The 20,341-nt window shown below is 28.3% G+C and overlaps 2 protein-coding genes across 2 annotated transcripts in view; one reads left to right on the top strand and one right to left on the bottom strand.

Moving 5' to 3' along the window:
• LOC129973276 (uncharacterized) overlaps nucleotides 1-7,359 on the top strand; it is a 50,755-nt gene extending 43,396 nt beyond the window's left edge. The window contains exon 2 of the mRNA XM_056087491.1: nucleotides 6,623-7,359. The gene's annotated coding sequence lies outside the window, so the exon portion shown is untranslated. The remainder of the gene's footprint in view (nucleotides 1-6,622) is intronic.
• A 1,821-nt stretch (nucleotides 7,360-9,180) lies between these two features.
• LOC129975077 (dynein axonemal assembly factor 3-like) lies at nucleotides 9,181-10,531 on the bottom strand. The gene has a single exon (XM_056087978.1). It carries the CDS (start codon nucleotides 10,522-10,524, stop codon nucleotides 9,181-9,183), a length of 1,344 nt encoding a protein of 447 aa, XP_055943953.1. The 5' UTR covers nucleotides 10,525-10,531.
• Between the last annotated feature and the right edge of the window lie 9,810 nt (nucleotides 10,532-20,341).

Below are 20,341 nucleotides of genomic sequence, written 5' to 3'. Positions count from 1 at the left end.
TCTCCAGCACAGAGTGAGAGTGATTAGTTACTTGAAAATAGAACTTCTGATAACCTCTGGATTTATTCTGTGAGGTTTGCAATTCTTTCTCACTTACACGTTTCTAAATTGTAATCACTTTTTCAGATTTATTTATACGCAATTTCACTAAAATTTAAATTTACATTATGCGATCAAATAACCATTGTATTTGTAAAAAGTCGTCACATCTAATGTGCGTTGCCTGAAAAATCTAGAAATCCATCTATACAAATTACCACTGAATATATTCACTAAAGCAAATAGCAAAGTATTTTTCCTTTCTTTTCCTTCTTCATGGGATCATCCTACACTTCCATTTTCTTCTTCCAAATGTTATTTCTTTAATAACAGAATCTTCAGTTTCAAACGTTTCTCAACTAAACAAACTTGATGGCCTTGATCCTATTCGCTTGCATAACACAGTCGAAAATTCAATGTTAGACGTTATAAATTTTTTATTTGAATCGACAGGCATTTCCTGTAAATCTTATTTAGATTCCAAGCATCACAAAATTTAAATGATAATGTCTAATTTTTAATTTCTAATCAAGAAATTGCTATTTAGAATAATTTTTTGGATACTATGTTGTCTTAATTTAATAAAAACTTCAAAAGAAAAAAAAATGATGGCGATTCGAGTTACTTGGCCGAAGCACCATAAAGTATATATATTGTCATTATAAAGTAGATATATTGTGCACACAACAAAATAAGTATAAAATCTCAACAACGGGCTTAAATATAAATGTAGTAATTAACAATAAAAAGAATTATTATAAAATAATCTTAAAAGTATTTTTAAAAATTCATTCAAATTAGAGAAAAAATGTGCGGAAATAAGATTAGTATAATTGAGAACCTTCTTTATATACAGTTGGCAAAATGTTTATTTGTACACTTCAATTTTGGAATATTATAGCAAAATAAAATAAGGTAACTAAGTTAAAATTGCAGAAATATATTCTAGTGAGGTAAAATAATAATAAAATATCAACAAAAAAACAATCATATAAACTTTAGTTGATTAATGAATAAAACTTTATAAAAACTATACAAAAAGAGTATTTGTACACTTACTTAGTGACAAATTTTAAACATAATTATAATTATTTTATAGAAATTTAATACTTTGTATGCATTCCATTGGCTTTTACAATTGCTTCAAGACGTCTTGGCATTGATTGTATTAACTTTTTGGTGGTTTCTTGATCTATTTCTTCCCAAGCTTCCATGAGTGCTTCTTTCAAACTATTTTTACCTGTAATATTTTTTTCGGACTTGAGCATCTAATAGCATCCACAAATTTTCAATTGGATTTATATCCGGGGATTGTGGTGGAGTTTCAAGGCGTCATGGGGCATTATAAAGCAACCATGTTTTAGTAACTATCGCAGTGTGTTTTGGATCGTTATCTTGTTGGAATAAGAAAGTGTCACCGATACCCAATTTTCTAGCACTGTCTAATAAGTTATGCCGCAACACATCAGTGTAACCTAAAGCTGTCATTTTTGTGTCAATAAAGTGTAATTTTCCAACAGCGCCATGAGCTACACAGCCCCAAACCATCACATTTCCACCACCATGTTTCAGGGTCTGAAGTACATTTTTACTATCAAGGGCTGTTTTATTTTTTCGCCAGATTTTTCGGATACTAGGGGGTGAAAAAATTTCAAACTTACTCACATCTGAAAAAATAACCTTTTTCCAGAAGTCCATCGGTTTGTCTTTGTATTTCATAGCAAATTCTAGACGCTTCTTTCTATTTACTTCAGAGATCATTGGTTTTTTTCTCGGAGTTCTGCCTTTTAAACCAGCACTATGTAACACTTTTCTTATTGTTTGAACCGTCACTTTAATGTTAGAAGATGCGAGAAAGTCATCTGCAATTTTCTGAGCAGAAATTTGTGGTTTTCTAATAGCTGCTTTAACAATACTTCGTTTATTTCTTGAAGTTAATTTACTCGGGCCGCCTGGCCTGCGTTCATTTTCAACGCGTCCAGTATTTTTATATTTTCTTACGATGTAACCAATAGTTGTAAAGGGAAACTTAACCATCCTTTGAATTTCGCGATAAGATTTTCCACTTTTATTAAGGTTAACAATATGAGTTCTCATGTCTAAAAAGACTTCTTTTGATTTCGTGGCCATTTCTCAACTTTTCTCTGCGAGTGACCTTCACTGTTAAAAAAGATAACCTTCAATGTTTAAAAAATACAAACTATCCAAAAAATTAACTATAATGTGGAAATTTACATGAAATGATAGTAATACTTACCGGAGATATAGGTGTACAAATATACTTTTTTCAAGAAATTTTCCGAGTTCGTTATATTTAGATTTTATTTTCAATTATTTCAAAAAAAATTTTTCGTTTACTTGGAAATAAACAACAAACTCACTCTGACACGTCGCAATGAATAAAATAGCTGCTTATATGTTTCTAAAACTTTCAAAAAAAGTGGTGTACAAATAAACATTTTGCCTACTGTATATATATATATATATATATATATATATATATATATATATATATATATATATATATATATTCGATTCAACTATAGTTGGATTAGTCTTTTAAACCTAAAAAAATAACATAATTTTAAAAATAATATTGGATGAATTTAATTTCTGCATTTTAATTGGCATCTATCGTTATCAAAATATCGTCTGAAATAAATACAACAAATGAATAAATTTAAAAAAAATTGTAATGATATTTTTGTATTTACTATTTTTGTATTTTGTACTTACTAAAATAATATAGGTGTTTTAAGGATTTTTTTCCATCATAATGAGTTTCTTAATCATTAACCTTCGTGGTTACAGTATACGTCATGGTGCATGGAAATTAAAACAGAAAAAAGAAATGAAGGCTCTTCATGCTAAAAATATTCTTGATACGTAGTACTAATGCATCCGTATTATGAAACAAATCTTTTGAATTAACTGGGGTTTTTTTCTTTTACTTAGAACTTTTATAGTACTGTTTAGGAGTCATATTTCGATGTGCTTCCTTTTATCATGGACACACCGAATGTTTGCCTTTTATATTCGTGCAAAATAATATTGTCTCGGACCAAATAATGGCAATAACTTAACTCAATCATTCAGGTTATTTAAATAGTAATAGAAATAAACAAAATAAATCCTATGTTTTTTTAGTATTTAATATTATTTTCTTTTGTTGATAATTGTCTGATTTGTTGGTATTTGTCTGACTAACAGTATTTGGTATTTGTAATTAACGAAATTTCATTCGGTTGCCTTCCTTTCTTACTGTTTACTAGGATCTTATATCTGACTTAGTGAAACGGAAGGTCAGTTATTACGTTTAAAAAATTATTCTACTAAAAATATGAATTAAATAAACATATAACTTTGTTACTTCGTTAATCGTGACCTCAGTCAACCGTTTGCTGATCATGACAATAATTCCGCAAGTAAGATATTCTGTTTTGGAAGATAAAACAAAATTCTGACTTTTAGACCAGAAAACAAATCTACATACAAATTATGCTTCCAGGAGTTGAAAGAATCTCATACTTTTGAGTTATGTCATTTCCAGCAGCAATATTTCTAATCTCAGATGCACGTGTAGTATTCACGATGGACTAATAGATGTTTTTGTTCTCGATTTACTTCATTGTTCTTCATTCTGATGGACTATCTGTTTTTCGGGCCATTTCTCATTGATGAATGCGAGATAGGGGGGAATATCACAAGCGAAATTCCTGATAACTCTCTCGGCACACGTTTCTCGGAAACGATGCGTGTCCAAGCCGCGAGATTGCTTTTCGCATCCTTGATTTTACGTCCAAATGTCACAACTGCGAACATTCTGTCATAAATAACTCTTTCTCGGGTGAAGATCAAAAGTGAAGAACGTCCTCACACTGTTCACAAAACGACACATCGTTAATTTGGGAACCCTTTACGATAGAGGAGAAATAATTTTAAAGTAATGCGACTGCTCAAAATTTAAGAAATACTATAATAATATAAATTATATTAATATCAAAATAAGAAAAATGATAAAGAGTATTGCTTTAATTCATTTTAATTAGTCTGTTAATTGAGACACATTTTCTTGGGGTGGTATACGATTATCAATGCCATTTTAGTTTTAAAGCGTAATTCTAAATTGCTATTAGAAGATTGATTTTTAAATTTATGTTTAATCTAATCCAGGTGAGAAATCTATCGTTTGCATAAAATATGCACTCTATTCTAATCTGGCTCAATAGCTTATTTCTAAACTGTTAGAGGTAGATATATACGAATACTTTCAACTAGAAACCATGTTTTAAATTATGTAAGGGATTATTTTTTATGCTGTTTGAGGCAATAAATGTAATTACAAAAAAAATTTCAAAATCCAAATTTTCGTATAATTCACTATAAATATTATTTTGTAAAATATTCTCGATGTACTAACATTTTAAACAAAAAGAAAGCCCCATTCTTCTGCAATTCAAGTTCGCCAAGTTCCGACGTTTAGAATATCACTATTTTAGATCATTTTAGCATTCGCCGTAAGGAAAATCGTCCATTTAATTTCCTCACGGGGGGAGGCAGTTGTCTGGTCTAAAAAATAATTTCAAAACTTCATAACTCGGTCAGTTTTGATTGAGGAGTGGAGCTTTTTTTTTTTATTAAAATGTTATTGGAACAAGAATATTTTACTAAATATTTGTAATACAATTGAGAATTGTAAAAAAATTTAGTTTTTTTTTTATTATTATTGTTTTTTTATTTTTTAGCGATACATATATTGTCTGAAGCAACAACAACAAAAAAATCTTTATTTAAACCATTTTTTCAATTAGCTTATGTTTAGAGTGGACATCTTGTATAACCTGAAGCCATCAAGAACGCAGACCAAATAAATAAGTTTTATTGCCAGAGAGGCTGACCATGAACTGTTTTTAGAACGGAATGTATTCCATAAATAAAAAGGGCATTTCTTTGGCATCTGCCAAAACACAATCAGTAGAATCAGCCTTAGTTTAAAATTTCAACATATCTATGGAATAAATGACAAAGCGTAATATGAATAAAAGGGTTAAAAAAATTTCATAAATGGAACAGCGATAGATTTATTTTCATTGTTAATTGTTGAATTAATTGGCATCACAGCAGTATTTAGATACATAATAAATAAACTCGTATCAATTTTGTTTCAGAAAAAAATTTAACTTCCCCAAAAGCAAATTAATTTGCCAAGCATACCTATTTCTAGGTGATAGTAAAGTATTTTATTTGTTAAAACATTGATTTTCCTTGAAATATTTAAAAGAATAATCAAATTAAGATATTTAGAGTTATTGTTGTCGCATCTTTAAGAAATTATCTTCTAAAAATAAATTTTAAGAAAGAGCTATTTTAAAAAAGATTGTGGTAATATTTAAAAAATGATATGCTCCGAAATAATAAATGAATTTTAATTAATTTCACTTGCAAAGAATTAATATAGAATCAAAATTTATAACAAATCTTGGAAACTAATGTACAATTTTTAATACTCCCCTTTAGGCGCAAGATATTTCACAATATCTTCACAATACTTTTCCATATTCTGAATACCGAATAATATCGTAAAGATATTATAAAACAATATTGTTCGGAATTTTGTGCCAATAGTTAGTCGATAGTTTTTTTTTTTTTTCATATTGAATAACTGTATCATTAGAACAAAAATACCCTATCACCTTAGAATATAATATGAACATCGTACATTTTAGGGCATTTCTGTATTTTAAAAGGCACTATAAAATGTGAAAATACTTATTTTTTTCATGATTCTAAAGTTCTTTTGTCCTCTATTAATTTTTTTTAAGTACTTTGTATAAGAAAATATGTTCAATTTTTTTTTTAAATAATTTTATATCGACCCAAATCAAGATAAATCCCAGACATAAACATACATATTTGCATGTGCTCTAATCTATATTTGTAACATTCAATAACTTTTGATATTTAGTGAATTTTCGAGGTTTGTTCAGATGGAGATATTGACATACACCAAATGAATGCTATCAATTGATCCTCTATATTTTTTATAATGAACAAACAAACAAAAGTACAAACGAACATTACAGTTCATTATAACTTTATCAACTATAATTTAATTATAATTGCTGGTTGTCACTTATTTGCGACATTTCTTCTTTATTATTATTATTACAAAATTGGATAAAACCGTGTAAAATCAACCGCATCATGCTTTTAAAATCAATTATGTATTTTTCTGTAAAATATATTAAGAATCTCTTCAAAAATAACCACTACAAAAATATACATTTTAAGAAATGTATATATTTTCATTATAATCAAATATTCCTCAGACAAATCGTTATAATTTCACGAATGAATTAAAAATAGTAGCTGTAGACTAAAACTAAACAAGATTCTAAAAAGAAATAAATATTTTTTTTTTCAAAAATTTTATATACATCTTATATAAGAATATCTACACCTTATAAATTTACATTATTTTCATATAATATAAAAATTCAAAAACTAGTTATATTTTAGCTCTGAACAATTTTGCTTGAATTAAAATACAGTGATTAATTAATGCAATTTTTTTTTCTTTTAGGAAGAACGATTAGATCCTGAAGCATACGAGTATCAAAATCTGGTGCTTTTGCCATAAAGAGAGAATATTCGCCATGAACTGCAAGTCTACATGTTCTGTGACATCTAACTTCAGTGACTGTTATTGAAGCTTAATCATTTGTTAAAAAACAAGAGATATGAAATAGGATACAGTTATGAATTACGCTTTGTGTACAACATTCAGTCATCGTTTAAAATTGACTACTTGAAAAAAATCAAATGACTATATGTTTTACAGAAAGCCAAATTTGTTTTTTCAAATTATTTATATTAGATCACTGGTCTTATCAATGTACGAATCTCTGTTGTGCATTCTGGTTGGAATTCATAACAGAACATTCACGTGTTGATGAATCACCAAACTTGGAAAAATGCCAAGGTTTTGAACTGAATTAATCGAATGACATTCGTTCTACCGTATATGTTATTGTTTTGTATCGTCAGTGTTCGTGTGTGTAAATGAGTGATTTTCTTCTTTATATTTTCCTGTGCAAAAAGAACGGGTAACCATGCTCAAATTTTAACCCCATACTGGTGAATGCTCATACGGTGGAAATAAATTAATATTGCTGTAAGTTATGACTAACATTAGAATTTTATGTAAAATAGTGTGAGAAAATTTAAACCATGTTTCAAATGTTTTTCTATCTATTTCTTGAAACTGCTTGAATATATTTTATTTGCTGTTGATAAATTTCAATATTTTGTAAACAATAAGTCTTGCTTTACTGATTTAGTTACTAAACATTCATTTATGTAATTACATATTTCACAACAAAGATACATTGATTTATAGCAGATGTTCGAATGCATTATCACTTATCTACAGATGGAAACAGTGTAATTCATATGCAAAAATGCAATTAATAACAGAAGTTCACTGTGTAAGCTTATAAAAAAATTCATGGACTATAGAAAATTATAAAAGAGTTTGATACGTCTGATTTTAATTTTAAAATCCTTTCAGAGGCATAAAAAAAGACAAAAAATACTCCGCAGAATCAGATATTAATTGTTTGCTAAAATTTCTAAAACAACCTTCTTAAAAGAAAAAAAATAACAGTATGAGAATCAAAAATTAATTTCTTGGAGTTAATTCTCTTTCAAAAAAAAAAATAATTTAGAAAAATCATTTTATAAAAAAAGAAATTTTAAACACCACTTTAATAAAGATATTTATTTCTATAAAAGATTATAGAATATATATATATATAATAGAATATATATAAAGATTTTATTAGATTATTTTCGTTTTTAAAAAATTAGAGTTATATTTTGGTTAAAAAAAATTATTTTATCACTATCGGCATCAGTACAATGGTGTAAAAAACGAAACAGAATGTACCTAGTACAAATATCGTGAAATACAATCGCAATGATTATACAATTTTACGATTCTTCTAATTTAAATGACGATTTCTCAAACTAGATGTATGCAAAAAATAGAGTTGAAGAAAGCAGCTCTTCCTAATTTTATATATTGCACTATTTACAAAAAAACATATAAATTCAGTTTTTAAAATATTACTAAGAAATCTTGTTACTTTTTTCTCTTTCAATTGCAAAATTATTTAAGATATATTTTAAAGGTTTTAGCAAAATTTTAATATGTTAGAAAAAGGGAAAGACATGATTTATGAGCACCTTAGTGTCAATACGATAATATTTCTTATTAGCTAATTACATTCAAAGTATTGATACATTCTGAGCCATATTTTTAAATAAGGCCATTAGTTAAATCATTACTATTTCATTCTTCCAAGTCTTCTGAACTAAAAGTATTACTCAAAAAGCAAACATAATGAAATTCAGGTAAATGCCCCAGAAAAGATGGTACTCAAAATGCCATCGAAAACTGCGTTTATAAATTAAAAACTATCTTTAAAGAGTTTCATATCTACTAAAAACTACCTTAACTTAATAAAACATCCGCAAGTGATTCTTAAATGTCCATTAAAGCTAATGAAATGATTTAAGGGATTCCCGGATATCTAAAATTTTAGCTGTCAAATTTAAGTTATAATCCGTATAAGACATCATCATCATGATAACTAGAAGGAAAAGGATGCATACACATGCACATGTAGAATGAAACATAATCTGTTAATAACACAATCTATATAAAATATATAAACAATTTTTTTAACTTTTCTAAAGACAATTAAGCCTAAAAGAGATAAAAGTTGAAAATATACAAATTTCTTCGAAATTTATATCTGCCTTAAATTAAATACAAAATATCATGCAATTTAATAGACAAATTTTGACACATCGCATAAATAAGCCTGCTTCCATTTCCGTTTTGTCACATATTTCCTTTGTAATGTAAATGTAATGTGGTAAATTAATGTGTGTGTGTGCGTAAATTAATGCAAATGTGGATTTATATTTTGAAATCTACAGCATACAAAATATATTTTCATTCCAAAAATTCTAAACAAATGAATAGAAATTTATGACTCATCAAATTAAAAGATAAAAATAAAAAAAGTGTAGATTTTTTTTATTTTTATTTTTACAATGCAAAAAATTTTCTATTCATTTTACATGGTGCTTGAAGATTTTAAAGTTACCAGAATTTTTCACTCCATCACATTCTATTTCAGTCAAACCACCAGAATTTGCAATGTGAAATATGCCCTCCATATGTTTCTCTTTATGTTCTTTAGTTGAATTAACTACATTCTTAATAGTTTCGAATACCACAATTCCATCATCTTTCAAAAGTCTAGGTAAAACTTTATTGGAACAATGCATCATATCACATGGAACGTAAATCCCATCAAAGTACTTGCCGAATTTTCGTGATTTGCATAAAGTATTAAAAAACATGAAATGAACTTCGACCGTTTTAGAATTCTGCTTCTTTCTGAATGTTGTAAATTCATCGAGCATATCTATGATGTTGTACTTAGAAATATCTTCACTGGTTGAAAGATATTCGTTGTTTGCTTTCTTGAAGAACTCAGCGTTTTCAATTTCAACCCCATAGACTAAGAAAGGACTAGTAGCTATGTCACCGACATAAGAGTCTAGAACGCCTTTTGTCTGCCTGAGTCGACTGTCTCGTCGTTGAACAGCCATTGTTTTATTTGGATAATTATACTTTGCACTTCTGAATTTGAAAGCGATTCCAGTTTCACACCAGTCAAGATATTTTTTAAGATTAATGATGCTGTAATCTTCGAGTTTCATATTGAAATGATAATCAAAAAGATTTTTCCGACTGTCATAGTGCTGGCCAAAGAAGGAACGCAAAGCATCATCCCAAGCTTTGCCAATGTCAAACGATTCTTCTCTGTTTTTTAAAAATGTTAAAACTTTAACCAGTTCATCAACTTCGCTTTGTTTCAACTGTTTAGTAGAAATGGAAGGCAGCAAAGATTCATTGCTTTCTGAAGATGCAATAATTTTCAAGATTTCCGCCGATGCTTTCTCAGTGAATGAAGCACTTGAAGCACGGACATATGTGTTACCAAGAATCTCTAAGAAAATTTCAGCTTTCTCAAGCAAGCTTAATTCGGAAGTGGAATCCATGAATAATGACAGAAGTAACCAATCTCTGGTAAGAGATTCTGGAAATGTGTAAGCTATGTACAAGTTCATTTTATCACTATCAAGGCGGTCGAAACGAGCTAAGGTCTTGAATATACACCCCGTACAACTTCCTATGAATAGGCAATTAACTTCTTTTTTAGTTGATTCATTTTGGTTAAACATAGAACAAAAATCATCAGTTTTTTGTTTGTAGAATTGAAAGGGCTCATCAGAATACTTTATGTTGTTATTCTTAGATGCAGGTGGATTGGATACTGCGATTACACTCTGCAAATCCAAACTGGGAACGAGAGGCCAAAAGTTAAGTAAATGTCTGTAAGCCATTCTGCTCAAAAACGTCTAGAAAAGAAAGAATATATAATTATATATATATTGGCCTTTATTTTTCACCATCATACATTGAAGACAAATTCATTTAAATCAAAATTTTTATTTTTATAAACTGCGCATGCCATTGCAGTTGACTTATACTGTTAGGAATCATCTGAAAAACACAAATATAATTTCAAGATATATTTGGAAACTCAAAAAATATCAATGTTAGAATAATCTGAAAATGTGTTATCACTGATCTAGTAGGTACACATCCTATGTTATTATAATGGTTTTAAATAAAGTGCCTCACTAAAGGCTCTACTTAGCACATTGTCATTTGAATTGTAAATAAGAATATACAGTCATTAATATTGTTCAGACTTAACCAATTTCAAATCATAAGGGAAAAAAGCTCATAATTTAGTGTACCTATAGTTAAAAGTAGGACATTCAATGCTTTCATTATATATATTGTGTCATGTGCTTGAATTGTGTAATAAGCATTTATAAACTAAAACAATTAGCTATTACTGATTTTTTTGTACAATTATGTTTCAAGCATTTATTTATTCATAGGTCAAATAAAGCAGAATAATTAATCGCTAAAAATGTAAAATTAAAAAAAAAATTTGTTAAATATGCATTTTATCTTTTTAAAGAGATTTTAATGATTAAATGAGCTTATTTGAAGTTTAAAACACTGATTACTCACGAACTGCTCTGTTAAATTTCTTACCAGATACTGGAGGTAAAAGAAAAACATGAATTATATAATAGAATGCAAATCAGTAATTTCAAAACTCCTTAAAAGAGATACGAATGATATGAATATGATACAAACAAATATTTTTTAAATTTCAAAACCCTCTCTCTAACCAGTGTTCTAAAGAGAATGATTTAGGATTCTGAAAGAGATCATAAATTCTAGAAAGAAAAGAAAAGGTCCGTAAAGTCAGAGTTCTTGCAAAATCTCGGAAAGATTAATTGTTAAAGTTAAAATTTTGATTTTAATTATGTCACTAACATGTTAAAATTTTTCCATGAAAAAAGTTCGGGATTTTATTCTTTGTAATATTCAATGTGACTTAATTTCCTTCACATATTATTTTTATCCTCTCACATTCGTACAACCTTTATTTTTACTTCCATACTTTGATATATATATATATATATATATATATATATATATATATATATATATATATATATATATATATATATATATATATATATATATATATATAGCACAGATACACATACATACAAATATATATATATGCATACTTGCATGCATACATATATGTTCTTCCTTTTAGTATATGAATAAAAGTATCTTGTTTTATAAAAAAATATATATATTAAATTAATTTTCAGCTTTTAAAGTAAAAACAAATTTTTTAGTTCTTATAAAATTCTTAACTTATAAGAACAAAACTAATGTTTTTTTGCTGAAAATTAAACGAATTTGTAATCTTTGAAGGGTTTTTTTTGTTTTGTTTAGAATAACTTATATACGGTTTTAGAACAAAGTCTGAACAGTTCATTTGTCCTTGATTAAACATTGAAACTTTAAATTAATTGGAATAACTAACTATAAAAATATACAAAATTTCAGGTAAATCAAAAAAGTAATTGAAAATCGATTTAAAAAATTGTATATTTACAGCATGAAAAACAAGTTTTACAAAAAACCTAACAAGTTATAAGCTAACAAAACAAGTTACAAGTTTTTAAAAAAAGCTAGTAAAAGCATGAAAAAATTACAATGAAATTATTGAAGCCTTTTCAAATATTTAACTATAAATCAATTTTACTCAAAATTAAACGAATTTGTAATCTTTGAAGGGTTTTTTTTTGTTTTGTTTAGAATAACTTATATACGGTTTTAGAACAAAGTCTGAACAGTTCATTTGTCCTTGATTAAACATTGAAACTTTAAATTAATTAGAATAACTAACTATAAAAATATACAAAATTTCAGGTAAATCAAAAAAGTAATTGAAAATCGATTTAAAAAATTGTATATTTACAGCATAAAAAACAAGTTTTACAAAAAACCTAACAAGTTATAAGCTAACAAAACAAGTTACAAGTTTTTAAAAAAAGCTATAAAAGCATGAAAAAATTACAATGAAATTATTGAAGCCTTTTCAAATATTTAACTATAAATCAATTTTACTCAATAGTAACAAACTGTAGTTCAAGGAATATTCTTAAGCTGATGAAAATTTCGGTTTAAATATTCCTGATAAAATCTAATAAAATACAATCCATACTTAGAATAAAAAGAAAAAAAATAATAATCCTTCAAATTAAATAAAATGTACATAGCATTTGCACAGAAATTAATAAAAACTCAAATAAGTTCTTAGTAAAAATATAAATTTTTTTTTCAGTTTATGGAATGGGCATATGAGTGCATAAGACTACTGAAATAAATTATTTAGAATGAAATGCTGAATTCTGAAATATATGCTATTTATGCAAATATTTAGAAAATATTAAAGAATTGGATTTAAAAAAATTAATAGTCAAAATTTTTAGAGTTTCTGATATAAAATTCCTTGTTTCAGAAAGTATAATTTTTCATAAATATGTAGAGAATAATTCATATTATGCAATAAAGTCTACATTATTTTACTTACTGTGTTATAATACTATACCTACAATTTTTATTAAAACACCATAAAAATTAATGTTTAACGTTCGTACGCAAACGTTTCTATTGTCTCTTCTGTTAAATTGTTCGGTAAATGCTTAACAATCTTAAATGAAAGAAAATTTATTAAGGAGAAATTTTAAATTTTTTTACCGTCAAAGTTTTGAAAAAAAAAAAAAGAATGAAAAATACAAATTTATATATTTTAGAAAATAAAATTTGACATACCTCAGCATAAAAGTAACGACCGTTCTTTTAGCTTGAAGACCTCAGATAATACTCTTTTCCATCCAAAAAAAAACCTTGATTTAAGTGTTGCCATGGTTACTAAGAGAAAATAATTCAACAAAAGTAGAAGTCGATGCGATCACAAAACTGACAGAAAAGATAATTAAAAACGCAATACTGACTCATATCTTTTAGAATGTTTGATTATTAGAAAAAGATTTTTTTTTCAGATATTAAAATCATAAAACATTTGCAGAACATAAATGCAACAGTGTTCTTACAAATGATAAAATAAAAATTAACAAAGAGCAGAGAAACAAGATGGGTATTCTTATTTTCATAACGAAATAAATATCATCAACAATTTATTAAATATATTTTTTAGTAAACAAATGATATAATTATAACTACAAAATTTATAATTTCAATTAGTTTTCATCAAAAATTTTAAGATTTTAAAAAAATTCGTTTATGATCTTTTGCGTGGCAACATCTTTTAATAGAATAGGATGAAATGTGATTAATTTAGTGAAAACAATTGTTTTAAAAATAAATAAAGGGAAAAAACTATTAAAAAATAAAATTAATATAAATTTTGCTTAAATTTTTATATAAATTTTAATGACCTATTGGTCTCATGAAACAAATCAATTGAAATGTATTTCTATTGAATCAATTGAAAAATCTGTATTTATTTTTTTTAATACATATTCTGACTGATGGAAAAAACGACAACATAAATTCTAAGACCATTAAATCGAATAAATTACTCTCGGTTTAAAGAAAATTCTACTTTGTTCAATGAAAGAGAGATTGCTTATTTTTATATTAAAAGGGATAAAAGTGAATGGACTTGAGAAAATACATCATTATTTTCTAATCTTTTATATAAACAGCGTATATAAGGCTACATAAACAATGAATAGACGTGAGAAAATACATTATTTATTATTTTCTGTTTTTAAATATACATCATACATAGAACTGTAGCTTTATAAAAGAATCCGATTTCCAAATATATAAATGTATATAATGTGTTCCTGAACATTGAAACGCTTTTAGAAATAAAATATTCCAAAATAGATGACTTTCTTGGTGTAACTGAGACTGGGAAACTATTATACAGAATTAAATCTGAATGTTTGGAATATTTTGTGTGCAGTCTGTATTGCACTAATGCATGATTTATAAATATTTCATACTTATAGACAGATTCATTAATTAATTCATTAAAATTTCTTACTTTTTATTATATGAGGCATTCAAAATTGATTTAGCAAAAAAATAAACAGTTTAAAAAATCTAACATACAGTGGCTCAAAAAATTGAGAGTATACCTTACTTTCACTTGATAAATTCGACTTTCAATATAAATAACACATTACCGAGAAATGCAAACATGTTTTTATTTTTACACATAACAAATGGTTTAATTTAGAGTAAAAATAAAGAAAAATCAATAAAAAACTTCTAAATTGAAAAGTTTCAGAAGCATTTTAAATAAACATGTGCAGAATTTTGCATCAAAAAATTGAGAATACACCAATGAATTTTTTCAATATCATGCATAGAAACAAAGTGTCAGTATTTAGTTGCATGTCTTTTGACTTTTATAATGGCCTCTAAACGTCGTGGTACCGATTCGACCAATTGTTGGTGATATCTGAAGATATTTTACCCCATTCTTCTTTAATCACTTGTTTTAAATGGGTTTTGTTTCTAATTTTGTGTTTCTGGACCACTGCTTCGAGTGTGGCCCACAGATATTCAATGGCATTGATGTCGGGGTACTGTGGTGGTGTGTGTAACTTCTGTTTACAATGAAAAAGACACCATATTTTGACGTTACGTGCATTCTATTTGGGGTCGTTTTCCTGCTGGAAAATAGAATTTAAATCTAAACTCAAATTTTTAACACATTCCTTTAGATTGCCGAGACCATATGGCTCATCCAACTGTTGCAGAAATTTTTCAAATTATAGGCAGAGGTTAAATGTTGAAACTGCGCGAAATGCAGTTAGACAACTTGGATGTAAAAGTAGCATTGTTAGAGAGAAACCGTTCATCAGCTTGCAAATTCAGAAAAAGCATTTGAAGTTTACAAAAACATCAATTGAAGACCAATAACCTTTGGAAGAAAGCTATATTTAGTAATGAAAGAAAATTCAACATTTTTGGCAGTGACTGCCATCGTACTGTATAGAAAAAACCTAATACTGCTTCGGATTCAAAAAATTTACGTCTTACAGTTAAGCATGATGGTGACTCCTTCAGCGGAAATTTCCTCAATTATTAAATTGGCATCATTAAAAACACAATTTTGTATATTTAAAAATGGTATAAAAACTCATTTGTGTGAAGAAACATTTAAAAAAGTTATTGAAGAAAAACGCCAAAATTTAGGTTAATTTTTTAGTTAAAATTTTAAAAAATCGCTCCAAGTTGCACATATCTAGCCTCCAAAGTATACATGTACCAAATTTGATGTTTGTGTATCAAATAGTCTTGCGCGTAGAGCGCCAACACATACACATTTATCTTTATTATTAGCATAGATATTGTTAGATACACAGTGGCTCAAAAAATTGAGAGCACACCTTACTTTTACTTGATAAATTCGACTTTCAATATAAATAACACATTACCGAGAAGTGCAAACATGTTTTATTTTTACACATAACAAATGGTTTAATTTAGAGTAAAAATAAAGAAAAATCAACAAAAAAACCCTTCTAAATTGAAAAGTTTCAGAAGCATTTTAAATAAACATGCGCAGAATTTTGCCTCAAAAAATTGAGAATACATCAATGAAATTCTTGTAATATCTCGCATAGAAAGAACATGTCAGCATTTAGTTGCATGTCTTTTGGCTTTTATAATGGCCTCTAAACATCGTGGTACCGATTCGACCCATTTTTGGTGATATCTGAAGATATTTTACCCCATTCTTCTTTCACCACTTGTTTTAAATGGATTTTGTTTCTAATTTTGTGTTTCTGGACCACTGCTTCGAGTGTGGCCCACAGATATTCAATGGCATTGATGTAGGGGTACTGTGGTGGTGTGTAATTGCTGTTTATAATGATAAAGACATCATATTTTGACGTTACGTGCATTCTGTTTGAGATCGTTGTCCTACTAAAAAATGAAATTTCCATCTAAACCCAAATTTTTAGCACTTTTCTTTAGATTGCTGCGAAATATATCTAAAATTAAAAATATTTTTAAAAAAATATTTTTGCAAAAAGCAAAAATATTTAAAAAAATATTTTTTGTTTAATTTCTAACAAATATTACATTATTGCCCTGAAATTCAAATCGTTTTCATTGTATTATCAAATATTTGATCGCATGATTTTCTTGCGCTGTTGAAAGCTAAAACTAGAAAGATTCTGTTTAATATCTCTGTAGTTCAATATAAGTACGTATTTATGTTTTAATTAGTGTCATATTCTTATAGGACTGGCCTCCATTAAATTGGTTTAAGTACAAATAAACAGAGCATATGTAAAACAGTTAACACGGTTTTAACGTTGACAGTTTGACAGCAATTATCTCTCTTAAAAATATTTTTGCACAATAATTTTTAATTTGCATCTAATTTTTCATTTTAATAATTGGTCACAATAATGGAATTTGAGTGTAGCTATTATTTTGCGGAATTTCACAATCTTTAGAACAGTTTAATTATTCCTAACACTTTCAATGCTACCGACGAGATATCTCGTCCTTCAGATATTATTACTTTTGTGCGCTAAAATTTGTCTCTTATGCCAGTTTAGATATACAGGGTGGTTATAATTAAAGTTACCCTGTTTAGACCTACGTAGTGTCCTCTAGTGGAAGGATGTCGAAGAAACTTGATATTTAGGTAGTATGGATCATGGGAAAAAGAAATCTGCAATAAAAAAAAATTAGTTCAAATTTCGGCCGATAAATGGCGGTTTTCAAGTGTGATAAAGGCCGTTATGCAAATTTAGAGTAATTTAAAAAGCCAGTACTCACTGCCGCAAAATCATTCTTCGCCATGTCGTTAGAGAAGAAAGGAAGAGCTTTACTGATAAAGTTGCTTTATCAGAACAGCATAATTTGTCAGCTTCATTGCGAGAATATCGGCGCTTGAAAGACTTACGAAAAGGGTCTATGTACAGGCAGGCTTGGAAAAAGATGATTATTAAATTTGAAGAGACTGGAGAGTTTGGTGTGGTACAAGGAAGAGAACGGAAACGGATTTCAAATAGAACTGTGGAAGAAGTCGCTCTTGCCGTGGTCGAAAGAGCGTCTGATTCGTAATATTCTTCATCAAGTGCTCAAGCGGTGACACGTGATTTGTCCCTCCCTTGGTTTACTGTACGAAAAGTTCTTCGACCCATTGTAAAGTAATATCCATACACATCCATCATGTGCAAGCGCTGAATCCTGCAGACCCGGAGAAACGAAATCAATTTGCTAGAATTTTTTAGCCAGAATAGCCGTTAACAATTCATTGCCTTGGAACATTTTGTGGTCGAACGAGGCTCATTTTACCCTAGGCGGAGCAGTTAATACTCAGAACTGTCGCATATGGGGTACTGCAAGTCCTAATGATGTGCATGAACAGTCTCTACATCCTGATTACATTAATGTATGGTGTGGTTTTACTGCTGATTTCATTCTTCTTCCCTCTTTTTTTTTTGAGGAGAACACGCCTCATGGCCCTCAAAGGTGTTCCGTTACGGGTGCCTGTTATCGCGACCTTCTTCAGCAGCAAATCATCCTTGCGTTACAAGAACGAGAATGTTTAGGGACTACTGTCTTCATGCAAGTTGTTGCACCACCTCACATTGCTCGACCAGTGACGGCATTGATTCGTGCCTATTTTGAAGATCAACGGGTAATTTCAAGAAGTTTTACAACTGTCTGGCCTCCACGTTTTCCGGACTTGAATCCCTGTGATTTCTGGGTGTGGGGATTCCTAAAAGATCGTGTCTATGGAGGAAGCATACAGACTCTGTATGAATTGAAAGCAAGTATAACACGCCCTGTTGCTGCGATTGATCGAGAAACCCTTCGTGCCACTATTGAACACGCCATAACACGCTTTGAACATGTGTGTAAATGGAATGCACATTGAACATATATTGCAATTAAATACAGTTTTTAAGTTCCAAATTGTGTTTTTTTGTTTTTCTTGCGCCGCCTTCTCACCTGGCGGTTGAAATTTGAACTAATTTTTTTTTTTTAATTACAGATTTCTGTTCCCCATGATCCATACAACCTAAGTATCAAGCTTCTTCGACATTCTTCCACTAAAGCGGACACTACGTAGGTCTAAACAGGGTAACTTTAATTATAACCACCCTGTAGGTTGAACTTTCTAATACATATCTGAAGAATGCTTTTACTTTTTTTTTTTTTGTATACAAATTATCAACAGTCGGAAGAATTGATATTTATCTTTTCATGGAATTTTTATCTAATTCTTTCTTAGCGATGAATGTGTTAAGAATGTTTTTTAGCTATTTTTCTTTGTTATTTTGCGATAATAGTTATATCTCAAAAATGTATTTTGTAATTGTTTCCTATTGACAATAGCATCTGATTATGTAACAGAAATTTTCCCAGAATCTTTAAACAACACAGGACCTAAATAAGCGCGTTTAAGCTCTCATTTATATTCGAACATTCTCACTTTTCAATTTAAAAACGTTCTTAATATGCTAGTCTATATACTTATAATAAAGCTCAATGTGTGTGTGTGTGTGTTGGCGCTCTACAGGCCAGGTCATTTGACATACAGCTATCAAATTTGGTACATGTATACCTTAGAGGTCGGGAATGTGCACCTGGGGTACCTTTCTTCGAAATTTTAACTATTAATTAAAAACTAACTTTCCCGCCAAAAAAATCTTCCATTTTCCCCACCGCCAAAGGAGTAAGGCTTCGTTTTTTTTTCTCCCAACAGTAATGAGGCTAGGGTTAACATTTTTCGGCGGATTATTTCAAACGATTCTGTTTATTTTCTCAATGTTTTATGCATTTAAAATTAAACATTGTTAATTAATCCATGTTTCAGATTCATTCTGAAGTACTTTTGAATTAAAATAACACAGAATAAAGGAAATTAAAAATGTCTAATCTGCATAGCGTTACCCCAACTGGCGTAGAAAATTTCACGTATTTGCGTTAACGTAACTGGCGAAGAAAATTCACGCATGCGCATTGTGTTCTGATTGTTGACATAGCTACCAACGGATGATTTAAATTATTTTTAGGTTAGTTGCATGCTTTTGTAAGTAAATTGTATTTATGTTAGTTATATATTTTTTGTATATGCTTATAGTTTTAAGTACATGGTTCTTAAGTAGTTTTTTTTAACCTGTTTTCAATGATTTAAAATATTTTTAGATTAATTGCATGCATTTGTAATTAAATTGTATTTATGTTAGTTATATATTTTTTTGTATATGCTTATAGTTTTAAGTACATCGTTTTTTAAGTAGTTTTTTTAAACCTGTTTTCGACCGATTATTTTAAACGATTCATTTTATTTTCTTAGTGTTTGATACATTTAAAATTAAACATTGTTAATGAATCGATCTGTTCATGATGAATCTGAGAAATTTTTGTTGACAAATTCTTGAGATATTTCATAAATTAAGAAAGATATGCCCATAAAGTTTAAACGCTCAGTGACTCTATTATCAGTAATCATATTATTAAAAAATGCTTTGTTTCAGTAAAAAATATTATTATATTAATTGCAGATTAATCATTTACACTTTAATTTAAAGCATAATTTTTTACGAGGGGTAACAGAAAATTAGAGATATACATATCACGCTATGACTGAAGGCCTTTATAATATTATGAGTGAATTATATGACAATCAAAATTTGGTTTTAAAATATTTTGCTGAAGAATCTATTCAAGTTGGAATTGCATAAAATATTTAATGCT

The sequence above is a fragment of the Argiope bruennichi genome, chromosome 1 (genome assembly GCF_947563725.1).
Source record: "Argiope bruennichi chromosome 1, qqArgBrue1.1, whole genome shotgun sequence".
In the NCBI taxonomy this organism is placed as follows: Eukaryota; Metazoa; Arthropoda; class Arachnida; order Araneae; family Araneidae; genus Argiope; species Argiope bruennichi.
Note: the sequence above shows the minus strand (reverse complement) of the source record. Positions and strands in the feature narration are given on the sequence as shown.

Bases quoted from the DNA above. Each gene is read 5' to 3' on its own strand.
- LOC129975077 (XM_056087978.1), bottom strand. From the start codon at position 10,524: ATGGCTTACAGACATTTACTTAACTTTTGGCCTCTCGTTCCCAGTTTG.